At 41.7% G+C, this 13,597-nt stretch overlaps 2 protein-coding genes across 2 annotated transcripts; one reads left to right on the top strand and one right to left on the bottom strand.

Annotated features, from left to right (window-relative positions):
* The first annotated feature begins 597 nt into the window (after positions 1–597).
* gtf2e2 (general transcription factor IIE, polypeptide 2, beta) lies at positions 598–13,225 on the top strand. Its single transcript, XM_061679032.1, has 8 exons — positions 598–785; positions 2,184–2,364; positions 9,068–9,150; positions 9,752–9,859; positions 10,358–10,540; positions 10,615–10,708; positions 11,415–11,530; positions 12,601–13,225. Exons 2-8 carry the CDS (start codon positions 2,205–2,207, stop codon positions 12,718–12,720), a joined length of 864 nt encoding a protein of 287 aa, XP_061535016.1. The 5' UTR covers positions 598–785; positions 2,184–2,204; the 3' UTR covers positions 12,721–13,225.
* On the bottom strand, positions 3,761–8,289 carry smim18 (small integral membrane protein 18). Its single transcript, XM_061679035.1, has 2 exons — positions 8,058–8,289; positions 3,761–6,232 (listed from the first exon to the last, which is right to left on the bottom strand). Exon 2 carries the CDS (start codon positions 6,225–6,227, stop codon positions 5,892–5,894), a length of 336 nt encoding a protein of 111 aa, XP_061535019.1. The 5' UTR covers positions 6,228–6,232; positions 8,058–8,289; the 3' UTR covers positions 3,761–5,891.
* Positions 13,226–13,597: the final 372 nt, after the last annotated feature.

The following is a 13,597-nucleotide window of genomic DNA, read 5'->3' on the forward strand; positions in this document are numbered from 1 at the left end:
ATGTGGGTGGGCCAAAATCTGGTTGAAAATCAAAAATATCAGCAGAAAACAAGCCTAAAATTATTGCCGAGCCTTTTTGGGGGGGATCTTTTATTTTTTTTCTTCAGACATGATTTTTAAGTCCAGAACTATGGAATAAGTGCCAATGTTCGCAGAATTACATTGGTCCTTTAATCTAAAAGTACATGCTATTATTGTAACATAAAGTCTGCTCGGTAGGTTTTTAAACTGGTAATAATACATTTCTTACCGTTGATATGCTAATAGGTTGATGTGTTAGATGATCGAGTGCATGCTTCCTCATAAATATAACAGTAGCAAGGCTAGAGATTCAGTAAATGGGGGGGCATCTGAGCTCATATGGGTTGGAGAAAATTATATTGTTTTGTTCAAACTAATTGATCACTCTGCAAAAGACTCCCATGTTAGTATCTAAAACAACTTTGTGTATGTATATCCTTTAAAAACAAAAGCAGAGGCTTATTTTGTAAATTCGTAATATTTTGTAAATGACGTAAATTCTGCGATACACACGGATAACCAGTAGGGGGCAGTGACGGGATCAAAACTTGTTCAGCGTTCACATTTGAGGCACACCCGAAGAAGACGTAGCGCAACAAACTGAAGCGCCGCAAACGCCAACAATTGATTGCGTTTCTGAAGTTGTTCACTGAGGTGTAACAAACATTTCAGCGCGGAGGAAATTGCTGTTTGAGTTGAAAAGGACGACTTTTACGGTCGTCCTGTCGGACTGAGCCCCGGAGAGCAATAGCAGTGTCTGCCTGGTAAGCTCACTAGTTTGCTAACATTAGGCTGAGCACAACAATGCACAAGTGACTGACAAGCCAACATCGTTCGCTGACTCGATGCGTATTGTTCGTTTGCTGGTCACTTATAAAACTGTCGACGGTCATCTGGGGTGATGAGCTGCCGCGATATTCGCAAATTTAACACGCGTACGCTGCTAGCTTCAAACGAGCTCATGTCTGAATAAACCTCAGTTTGCAACCGAAGTGGTGTCATATTCAGCGCAAATATTTGCCTGAAATGTTTTGTTTATCACCCTAGATTAAGTCAGTGTGTTGGCTGATCTCACTTTCTAATTCTTGTTCATTTTATGTTGATTATAAAGTACCTCTTGTTTGCATGCACTCGTGTCCCAACTTCCAATGTCAACAATGGGACATGATAGGGTATCACCTTTACGTAACAATAAATGTTGAACAAATGATCATTTTATGGTGTTAAATGTGCTCAGCGTCTTGTGTTTTCTTTTAAGTAGTACACATATTGATAAATATACTGTACAGTATGTGTTTAGGGGTTTGGAAGTAAGGTACCCGGTTCATAACATCTTGTGACTCTACCCCCCCCCCCCCCCCCCAAAAAAAAGAAGAAGAAATGATTACATCGCAAGAAAGAATTGTGGCTGCTCAGTCCAATATGAGGAATGAAATGAATTAAATGTCAATTCCGTACACAAATAGTTTTTTTTCTACCAAGCAGATGCTTATCCTTCCTGAGCTGCCCACAGTGTAAGGCACCGAGCAGGTGCGGGCATTCTTATTGCCCCTCGGCTTGGTGCCCGTAGACAAGACAGGTCGGACCGCAGATTCCCCGCCCTTAGGATGCCTCCTGGATGAGGTGTTCGGGGCACATCCCACCAGGAAGAGGCCCCGTGGAAGAACTAGGACACGTCTCTCGGCTGGCGTGGGGGCGCCACGGGATCCCGCTGGAAGAGCTGGCCAGTGAGGTCTGGTGCTTCCCCGCTTAGGCTGCTGCTCCCGTGACCTGATCCAGGAGAAGCGAAAGTAGATGGATGGATGGGCTGATGCTTATGTAAATAGCGTGGTGCGAAAAGAAAAGAAATGACCGGAGAAGCTCGCCAGTTTCCTTCTCTCTCTCCGTATCAGGGGTCTTCAAATGATGTCACTTTATTTTCTTCTTCCCAAAAAACATGCATGTCAGTCAGGTTAATTGTAGACTAAATTGTCCAAAGGTGTGAAAGTGAGTATGAATTGATATTGCTCGATATGTGCCCCGGTGATCAGTCCAGGTGTACCCTGCCTCTAAACCACAATTCTGCTGGGATAGGCTTCAGTTACTAATAAGATCATGAGAAAATGTATGCAATTTATGCATGTATGAGCGAATATGAAGGCTCTTTACTTTGTTCCATTCAGATATTGGGACAGTCGGTCAGAATGGACCCCGCTCTACTGAGGGAGAGGGAGCTCTTCAAGAAGAGAGCTTTGTCCACGCCGGTTGTAGAAAAGAGACCAGCTACGTCAGATTCTGTGTCACACAAGAAGAAGAAGCCCAGAATAGAAAAAGAGGGTTCATCAGGGTCCAAACAGAGTGCTGGTGAGTGAATCTTCAGATCTTTCTGATAACGTGTTTGAATTACTAAGCGCTGAGCGTCCACCTGTCTTGTAAGAGACGTACAGAAAGTACATTTGCTACATTGTGCGTTAAACTTTATTAACCTTCAGTCTTGTTATTAGACTCTACACCGATTTAATCGGCCGATATTTAGCATTTAATGCTGATCGGCGGCGGCACGGTGGCCATACTGGTTAGAGCGTCAGCCTCACAGTTCTGAGGACCGGGGTTCAATCCCCGGCCCCGCCTGTGTGGAGTTTGCATGTTCTCCCCGAGCCTGCGTGGGTTTTCTCCGGGCACTCCGGTTTCCTCCCACATCCCAAAAACATGCATTAATTGGAGACTCTAAAATCTTAAGTTGCCCATAGGTGTGAATGTGAGTGCGACTGGTTGTTTGTTTGTATGTGCCCTGCGATTGGCTGGCAACCAGTTCAGGGTGTACCCCGCCTCCTGCCCGATGATAGCTGGGATAGGCTCCAGCACGCCCGCGACCCTAGTGAGGAGAAGCGGCTCAGAAAATGGATGGATGGATGGATTCTGATCGGCTTTGTCATAATTCGCCGATCCGATCAATGACACGCAAAAGACATTTACTCCACGTCGCCATCGTGCAAAATATATTTGAATCCAAAAGCCTGTTTATTTTTAGCCTTGTCACGTGTTTTTTTACGTAATATTGGAAATATCTGATGGCCAATAAAGTTGTTATAAAAAAAAAAAAACATGTCGGCGGTGTGGAACAGACAACACGTCGGAGACAGACAACACGTAATGCCCGGATCAGACTACAAGACAAATTTGCTCTTTCACGATTGCACTGTCAGACTACTGCAATAAAATCTTGTATTCCGATACCACCGCATCCCGTTTTTTTTTTTACGATCAATGAGCTTTATCATGTCATCTCAAATGCAACCGGATACACTCGTTACCGTGGCAACGACAACAAGAGCAGAGCGCGCCGACTTTGTATTATAAGGACAAAATGGGGGGAAAACGTGTGTTGGTGGTCACCGTTGCTCAGGACAGGAGAGGACGTTAGTTTAAGGCTCGCTTGAGGTACGTTCACGTACTTTGAATACGATACGGCTCGCAAGCAGGCAATTAAACGTTACGTAGCCTAGCAAGCTAGTGGTAGCACGAACGGTTGGACGTAAACATGCCACCGCTCTGTCGAATCATGCTCTAACGTTTCGGTGTGGCTGCAGTAATTTGATTAAAAATAAAGTAATTTAATTACAGTAAATTAGCACCCATTATTTCTGTCATGTTGTAATGTTGGTTTGACCTGACTGATTAGAATACACAACCTGACTAGAGCAGTGATTTCCAACCTTTATGGAGCCAAAGAACATATTTTACAATTGAAAAATCTCACGGCACACCAACAAACAAAAATGTCACAAAAAGTGGATGCATTAATTACTGTATTTACTTCCTGCCATCTAATAGAAGACCATTTATCATTTGTTCTGTCTGTCATTTTTATTATTTATTGTAAATATAAATTTTGGAGCAATTAAGTACTCAAGTTTATACAGTAAATGAACAGGCCATTTAAATAAACACATTCCTCCATCTTGTGATCGGTTATCGTTTTTTTTCAACTCGCTGATCGGCCCCAAAAATCCTGATCGTTTAAAGCCTAGATATTATTATCCACAGTTGTCCATAAAAATCTGACAATTTACGCAGTCCATTTGTCATACAAAATTAAACAAATGAGAGTATTTGATTATATTACAGTCAGGTCCCTTAATATTGCGCCATCGACAATTGTCATCTTTTTGGGTTTAAACGGCACCACAAGGGATTTGAAATGAAACGAACAAGATGTGCTTTAACTGAAGGCTTTCAGCTTTAATTTGGGGGTATCTACATCCAAATCAGGTGAACGGTGTAGGACTCAGTCTGGAACGCATCACCAAACACTGGATTTCGTCCGCCGTGATGCTCTGCCAGGCCTCTACTGCAACTGTCTTCAGTTCCTGCTTGTTCGTGGCGTATTTTTCCTTCAGTCTTGTCTTGCATGCTGATCCGGATTCAGGAAAGAAATCCAGTGTCTCGTGATATCTGTGCGTTCCAGACCTCAGGCTGTAATTGACTGCAAAGGATTTGCAACCATGTATTAAATTGTGAATGTTTGATTTGATTGTTAATTTGTCCCATTACTTTTGGTAACTTGTAATTCCTCCACCGTTTACCTGATTCGGACATCAATACACATCTTGGTCATTTCATTTCAAATCTATTGTGGTGGTATGTGTTTAGAGCCCAAAAGATGCGAATTGTGTCAATATGTGTGTGTGTGTGCATGTGTTCCCCACATAACACACACACACACGGGGACAGTTAACTGTTTATAAATCATAACCACAACGACACGTTATCAACACAGTAGTTGACTTCAGCAAACTCTTTTTCAGCATCATTTGACTGACAGGTGAAGGTCTCACATCGCAGTCCAGCAGCTTGAGGACGGGGCTTATTTTACATTTTTGTTTCGCCTTTATTTAACCAGGAAAATGCTTATTGAGAGAGAAAATTTTGTTCAAAAGCCAAGAGACAGCAGAAATTATACAGTACATAACACAATATTCATACAATAAATAAAAAATAAAGACGACAAAAATAACTGATTTAAAATGTATGGCATCTGATTTAAAAAAGGTGACAAAGCCCAAATGCGTTCACGTACATGGTGTTTTTTTAATTCATTCAAATTTGGCAGGCCTTAAGACATTTTTTGGGCCTCTTCTAATGACTCTATACCTATGTGCCAAATGTTTAACATTTGTTTAAGTGCAGTTTTTGCGAACAGAGCCTCAGTCTGGTTTATTTATTTTGTATTTATCTAAGATATTGTTCTGCATTACAATGCCAATGTTCTTTAAAATTAAAAGTTAACTGTTCTTAAACAGGATGTATTTGAATTGTTATGGTCTATAAGTGACATTAAAAAAAAAAAAAAACAATGATACGATCGTTTATCTTGATAGTTTTTGGGAAAATATATCGTCGTAAAATGTTTGCTATGATGGCAGGCTGAAACATAATATATTGAGAGCGCAAGAGCAATGAATAACATAAAAATACTGTACAAATAAAAATCTGCAATACGGCGGGACCGCGAAGCAACAACCGTCGTATAGCGGAGGATTACTGTATGTGTACTCTGTGATGATAAGTTGCAGGGACTTGTTGTTTCCAGACATGTGCATGCTGGGACTCACATAGTCGCAAGAGTAAAATGATCTATGCTAATTTGGTACTGTCCTCCTAGGTTACTCTCCATAATTGGGATTTCAGGATCAGGCTTTTGTGGCATGTGAATGTGTGTGAAAGGAATTCATCTTCCTCTATGTTTTTATTGTCCAGTTAATTCATCTTGACTGGTTCCTGAACAACCTCAACTGTTTGGCAGTTTTTGAAGGTCTACTCCCGAAGTGGTTAGCGTTGCCTTCCTGCTCTGGTCCCGCAATTCCTGCTTTTCCCTCTCTGTGTCGCTTTTATACCACCTCCGTGTGCAATTCCGGTTCATTGCAAATGCTGGTCATCAGCTTGCTGCAGTTGCCTGACCCCTCCTCCTGGAGTTGTTGTTGTTCTTGTTGCTGCTGCGTTTTTTCTTTGGCGCAGCAGCCACAGTCCAGGAGCTCGTAGAGTACAGCCAAGGCCGCCAGAGACAGCACGGTGAGGATGAACAGCAGCAGGATGATGAAGCAGGCCACGTTCCAGCCATCGTGGAAAGGGTAGACCTCCTGCGGCTGCAGGGAAACATGGGAGAGAGGAACGGCCTCGGAGTGCCAGGCCAGACTGTTGGTGTCTGTTGTTGTGATGTTGGACATGATTCCTGGTTGGAAATAACATAAGTAGGGAGAAAGTTATTTTACTACGTCCTTGACTGGATGTGGGGAAAATGAATGATTGATCAATAGATTACTTGTTGTTGTTGTTTTAATATTATATTTTGAATGGGGTGGGATAATCACTCGCAGAATGTTCTGAGTTCCTATTTTCACAGTATGTGGAATAACGGTGCCCACAGGATTTGCCACAATGTGGATGTATGTCAGCTGATGTCACGTTGTTCATTAGATTGCGTTAGATTGTCGAGACTGAATCAACAGTGCCTGTGCTACTTGATACATTGATCCATTATGCCTATCTCTAGTTCAAATATTTTGTAAACTGATAAACGGCAGTGTCTTCCATTGCACTCGTGACCTTGGACAGGATAAGTGGTGGAAGATGGATGGATACAACTACAATACAATGAAACTGTCCAAACGATAGACAGCAGCCGCAGATTTAAAGCCTACGAGCAAAATTCCCCGTTTCATTCACAGGTTGTTCAAAAATAGAAAAAATGAATTGCAGTGTGTACAGATTCAGACCGCTTATTCCTTTTGCGCTTACGCCTACTGTTTAAAATCCTCAGGGAGTGGTATGCCAGCATCCACGCAAACACACAGACACCCAGACAGACACGCACACGTGACACACACAGACTCAGACGTTTGTAAGTCACATACTGCCGCTGACCCAGTTTGCTCAAGCCAGATCGGGGGGAGAGCTTCGTGGGTGCTTCTTGTTGAAACACATGCTTTACATTATGATGAGAACATGCTGGTTGTGTGAGTGGAAACACGGTTTTCCATGTCACCTGAAACGGGAACATGATATAACCACACTTGGGTCAAAAGGCCAGACGCTTGGGCCTAAGAAAAGAGGACATTAACAAACACGCCGGCTGCATTCTGTGCATTCTAATTTTCAAGTTACTTCGTTGTAAAGAATAAAGCATACTCTTGCTAGCTAACGCATTTGGTGTACCCCGATGTCTGGTCTACTGTACACATTTCAATACTTTTTCATGTTAATCAAAACTATTTATCACTATCAAAATCTTTGCTAAAAAAAAAAAAAAAGTTTACACTGTCTAATGAAGTGAGTTAGTATTATTATATATTATTATTTAAGAGGTAGGACAAGAATACTTCACAATATACATTTCTGGTGGGCCCGTAGTTGCCTTATCGAAGCCAATTGTTTGTTGTTGTGTACGCTGTTGTGATCGTTTCGTCTTTAGTTCTGTTAATAGAACCTTCACTTCAACTCTTTGCCAGGGATACTTTTTAAAATGTGGCGTTACTGTGCATCATTTACTGACTCTTAAGACCCTAAGTGAGCTCCACCCCAGGCCTCCCCAAGGAGTTATAGGCCCAGATCCCTGGAGACAAACCCAGCAGTTGTCTATCACTGCTACACTAATGCCCTCCATTCGCTTGGCTCCTCACAGATGGCCCTCACTCCATCATTGATTTGTCAGTGAGAGCTTCAGTTTCCACCTCTTCTTACACACGAGTGCACGCTAATGCTTGGTAGCCTCGAGGAGTCGGCAGACGGCTCCATGTTTATTTAATAGTGTGCGTGTTCCATCTTGGCCTGAAGGTCGTAATGGCTGGCTCAGGAGCTTATATGCTGCTTTGGTGTGGTAGTTGTGACATTCCACATCCATCTTAGCTACATATACATGCAATGTTACTCTAGATATCAAAAGACGCATGAATCCTTTGCTGCCGCCCAGTCTGAGAACAGCCTGCGTGCCTCGCATTCCTGTCACGTTCGTCCCAAAAACACAAAAAAATAAGAAAAAGGAAGGAATAGAAACCCACCTGCTCGTCTGGTCTTGAGAGGACGCAAGTCAACAGATGCTCTCGCTTCCTTTTGCTGCCCCACCTATTTCCTCTCCTCCGCTGCCTGCCAGCCTCTGCGTTCACTCCTCGTCAGCACTCTCATGCACCGCCGGCCGCCACTCCTTGCAGAGCCTCATGGCTGAGAATGCTCTCCTCTCAGTCATTGGCTCTTTTCCCCCCGCTCCGTCTCCGAGCCATTTGTTAGCGGGCCTGTCGCAATTTCAGCGGCCTGCCCACTGAGCGGCTCGACAGTCGTAGATGCTCCCGCCCGCCCCGTTAATCATTCATGAATCAGTGCATCTCTCTGCTCTGATTGGAACGTATCTGCCGCCTCCGTGGGCTGACTTGTCTCATTGGACTACCAGCACATGAAAGGGATGAGTCGAGAAGGCTGCAATCTCATGCTTTTGCATACTGTACTGCTTTGCATGTAACTCTAAAGATACACATGGGATAAATTAGTATATGAATGAGTGTCAAGTGGATTGTAGCTTAATGTCACATTTATTCTTGAGACAGCAAATTAGTTCTGTGTTTCTGCTGGTTGCAGTCAAATAGTTACTCCATTTTGTTTCAATTACATGGACTCTGATTACTCAATAATAAAAGCCATACAATTCTCAATAAATTATTTGATTATGTCCATACCTAGTAATTTATTTTGTTAAACTAGTAACAATTCAAATGAAAACCTGTTTTTTTTTTCCCCCTTTCATTTTTAGTTAGTCCATGAGAACTCATCGCTGGGCTTGAGTTAAAATTTTAAGTAATATAAATGTTATATCTATCCATAGTAATACTCCAGATTTGATATGCTTTTCCCACATTTGGTATTGTTCAATCAAGCATTCTCAATTCATGTTTGGACCACTAGTTGTCCCTTGTTTTTGTTTCACTGTTATCACTACTGTTACTAATTTCATTGAGGTTCTAGTAGTTACGATGACTGTACGATGTTTTATTTAATCTCTAATTTTTCTTCTCTACAGAGTCTAGTAATGGCAGTTTTAACATTAAGACGAGCTCCGGCTACAAGTTTGGGTGTCTTGCAAAGATAGTCAATTACATGAAGGTAAGGTGGAAACACTTTGACCTCCCTAACTATGCCTACTCTCTTTATTTCTATTATACACTCACATCAACAACAGGTACATAATATAATGAGCTCCTGTACAAAAGCTTTGTCAATAATTTCAAATACAGTAATATTGCTCAGTCATGATTAATGCTGCCAGAGAGGTTGTTTAAATGTTTATTATTGGATTTCTTGAGGTGTATTTCAGCGTTGTAAAAATATCTCTTTTGTCCGGTAGTCATCAAACAACAAAAGCTTGATTTGCTCTCCGGGTCAACAGTGTCTTCTGTATAATATTTCGTCTTTATCATGGGATGCGAACAGCTTGATCGCGCCGTTGCTCCGCTGAAGCACCTCATAACCTCACTCAATTTGACAGATTGCGTCGCAATGTGGGGTGTTATGTGTCATCTGTCAGCACTGAGATTTGAGCGTTTTGTACAAATTGCTGTGGGCCTTTGGTTAGTCCTCTTGCTTGTCTTTGAACTGCTTCAATTACAGTATACTGTATTTTTAGAAACTGCAATAGGGGACAGGTATGTACATTTTCGTAGTAAACTGCATCTCATCTATTTGCTGATATGTTCTGGTTTCACAGACAAGACATCAAAATGGCGACACACACTTCCTGACACTAGAGGAAATTCTGGATGAGACCAAACTTCTTGACATCAGCATGAAACAAAAGCAGTGGCTCATGACTGAGGTCTGTGAACACCAATTATCCAAAGTAGAGTCATTTATAGCGGCACGGTGTACCACTGGTTAGCACATCTGCCTCACAGTTCTGAGGTTCGTGGGTTTAAATCCGGCCTTGCCTGTGTGGAGTTTGCATGTTCTCCCCGTGCCTGGGTGGGTTTTCTCCGGGCACTCCGGTTTCCTCCCACGTCCCAAAAACATGCGTGGTAGGTTGGTTGAAGACTCTTAAGTTGCCCGTAGGTATGAATGTAAGTGTGAATGGTTGTTTGTTTATATGTGCCCAGCGATTGGCTGGCGACCAGTTCAGGGTGCACCCTACCTCCTGCCCGCAGTTAGCTGGGATGGCTCCAGCATACCCGTGACCCTAGCGAGCATAAGCAGTGTAGACAATGGATGGATGGGTGGATAGTCATGTCACTTTTCTTTGCTAAATGCTGCAAGTGAAAATGCTAGCGCCTCTATTCCTGCTGAATCTCGGCCGCTGTGCATTTTCTCCTCACCGCAGGCATTGGTCAGTAATCCAAAAATTGATGTCCGGGATAGCACGTATGGCTTCAAACCCAAGTACAACCTGAAGGACAAAAAAGCTTTATTGAGGCTGCTGGACAAACATGACCAACTTGGCCTCGGAGGAGTGCTACTGGACGAAGTCGAGGAGGGGCTGCCCAACTCTGCGAGGGCCATCAAGGTAACGCTAATCAAACGGCAAATTACATCTTTACCATACTACGTAGAAATAAATTCTCAAATGGCTGTTTTCAGGCTTTGGGGGATCAGATCACATTTGTGACGAGACCAGATAAGAAGAAGATTCTGTTCTACAATGATAAACACTGCCAATTTCTGGTGGATGAAGGTCAGTGTTTACATGGCTTTGTGTCTGCACAGTCGTCATTTTCTGTTGATTTAAGGCAGTAACAGTTTATAAAACCAACAAAAAGCTTTTTTTTTTTTTTTTTAACTCATTCTTCTATACAAATTTTTCAAAATTATTGATAATAACTGTGAACCAATAAAATTCTTAATTAAAAATTCTTTATTGTCTCGAGATTTGACTTTCATGGACTGCATTCTGATCGACAATGTTAGCATGTACTATTTTTAAAAAATTACAAAACTAAACTATTCCTCATGTTGTTCTGGATGTACAGACCCCACTTCCAATGAAGTTGGGACATTGTGTTAATATGTAAAGAAAAACAGAATACAATGATTTGCAAATGCTTTTCAACCTATATTCAATTGAATACACTACAAAGACAAGTTATAACATTTTGAAACTGAAACAAATATTCTCTCATTTTGAATTTGATGCCTGCAATCCATTCCAAAACAGCTGGGACGGCATGTTTACCACTGTGTTACATCGTCCTTCTTTTTAACAACACTCAATAAGCATTTGGGGATTCAGGACACTAATTGTTGAAGCTTTGTAAGTGTTGTAGTAATTGTAGGATAAAAAGCAACATTCTGCCACAAAATGGTAAATCCTAGTTGTAAAATATTGTATAAATCTGGTCAAATTTTTTTTTTTTTTTTTTTTTTTACATCCCTCATGGTAGAATTTCAGAAACTGTGGAGGAGCGTTCCGGTGGATTCCATGGATGAAGAAAAGATTGAAGAGTACTTGAAAAGGCAAGGCATCACCTCCATGCAGGAATCGGGGCCGAAGAAAGTGGTCAGTATCTACTGGTTTATAATCAGTTCAATCTCCAAAAATTTAGGAGGTGCAATCAGAAATTTAAATGAAAGCCTAAAAAAAAAAAAAAAAAGTGTTAGTCTCAGACAAAACGTGGAGGGACGAAAAATTAGTTTTCATTTGTTTTAGTTGCGTGGCACTGTCTTCGTCCCCTTCGGCCTTAATGGCCACTCGTTTCGTAGAAGCATGCGCCAATGAAAGATGTTTCATTGGATTGGATTGACTCTGACCGAGTCGGGAACAACTTTTGTCCATGGCATAATGTGAATTTGACACATACGTTCTTTCCTCTGAGTTTGTTTTAGTGAAAAGTTATGTTTGTACTTCCAGTTAAAGGCTGCTTGAACTGTATATTTAACCGGGCTTGCCATTCCTATCATTTGCTCGGTTCTCACAACTCACTAGTGTTTACTCGTGTGCGCGCCATGGTGTGCTCTGTGAAACCATCGTTGCTCGTTTGTGTCAACAGTCGCCAAACTCTACCTCTGTTTGGAATACAATTAAATTTGACTCAGCCAATCAACATCACTTACGTGGTTCTCCTTGCGCCCCCGCGAAGTTTAAAAATAAAATAAAATGCCTCGGTTAAGAGATTTTGCTGGTCTGATAAAAATGGCTTCAATGAGCTAATTAAAGTGGCGTCATGATTGAAAACTACCATAATAAAATAGATTACGGGTTACTGAAAAAAAGTAATGCACGTCAGTAACAATTACTTACAACGCCGTTATTCCCATCACTGGTTGGAAGCTGGAAAAAAGGCTGAAGTTCAGAATTTGCCAATACACACCCACAGTGATTACAGAAGTATGCGGAGCCAAGATTAAAAGATGCTTATTGGCCCCATTATTTTTCGAGGGCCACAATATAATCAGCCTGAAGCTTGGAAAGATGGATTCCCGTTGGTCCATCTGCCACGAAAGGTTCGGCCAAGCTCCGCTCTGCTCAAGCTTTGATTGCCTCTCGTTCCTTTGCAAATGAATAAACGGCAAACATTTGTAGTATACGACACCGCCAAGCCTGCACTGACTGTTGTGCGCTCCCTGTAGTTACCAGTTCAGAAGAGGAAGAAGCAAGCTGGTCAGCGAAAGAGACACTTCAAGACCCACAACAACCATTTGGCAGGAGTACTGGAGGACTATGCAGATGGAGTGCCAGTCAAAAAGTGAAATTAAACAGGAACACGGACAGCTCAAATACTGTATTAGCTTATTTTGCTCCTCTTGTGGTCCTTGTGAATAGTGACTACTTGCGGAATCCATTTTAGCTATCGAGCCAGAAGGATGTTTGAAGACAGGAAAATTATCTAGAGCCTTTCAGACAAAGCCATCATCAAAGGGGCTAACACCACTTTGCAAACAAAACTAGGCTGAAATGTGTGTAAATAGTTTTTTTAATTATACTTTAACACAAAAGTGTGTATATAGAGGACATTTTCAGCAATGCTTCAATACAGTTCCATACTGAATGATTCCCCCCTCCGTGTATGTGTGCGTGGTGGGGGTTGTTGTGTTGAAAGAATTGGAATTAGAAAGGATTGTGTTGTGCGTCACAGATGTCATCCAGAATGGATCGACTTTGATGTCAACATCAGTTAATATTTCAGTTGTTTTACTTTGCAGGGCCATTCCATTCTGCTTTTAATAAAATACTCTCAAAAAACTGATGTTTCTTTCAAAGATCTTCTAAAATTAGAACTGAAATTATGCATTCTAGGTTTTGTAGAATTAAATATAACAAAGTGTAAGGTGTACTGGAGGAACAATAAGGAAACCTGCTAAGCTAACTTCAGCTATTAACACCAAAATTTATATTTAGTTTCTACAGTGACAAATGAGTCTACTAAACAAAATAACAGAAAATACCAGGTCACCACCACAACAGTAACGGCTACTCAGTAATGTTATATACTGTAATTTCTCGTGTATGTGCATTTGTGCCCCAGAAAATTCTCAAAAAGTCAATAGTGCGCATTGTACATGGGTATAGGGGCAAATGGGGGGGAGGGGGGGGGGAATATGCATATATGTACAGTTGTGCTCATAA

This window comes from Phycodurus eques, chromosome 6, assembly GCF_024500275.1.
Source record: "Phycodurus eques isolate BA_2022a chromosome 6, UOR_Pequ_1.1, whole genome shotgun sequence".
Classification (NCBI taxonomy): domain Eukaryota; kingdom Metazoa; phylum Chordata; class Actinopteri; order Syngnathiformes; family Syngnathidae; genus Phycodurus; species Phycodurus eques.

Coding starts and splice junctions, on each gene's coding strand:
- gtf2e2 (XM_061679032.1), top strand. CDS start 2,205: ATGGACCCCGCTCTACTGAGGGAGAGGGAGCTCTTCAAGAAGAGAGCT. Junction 10,541..10,614: donor ACTCTGCGAGGGCCATCAAG/GTAACGCTAATC, acceptor GGCTGTTTTCAG/GCTTTGGGGGATCAGATCAC. Junction 10,709..11,414: donor CCAATTTCTGGTGGATGAAG/GTCAGTGTTTAC, acceptor CCCTCATGGTAG/AATTTCAGAAACTGTGGAGG.
- smim18 (XM_061679035.1), bottom strand. CDS start 6,227: ATGTCCAACATCACAACAACAGACACCAACAGTCTGGCCTGGCACTCC.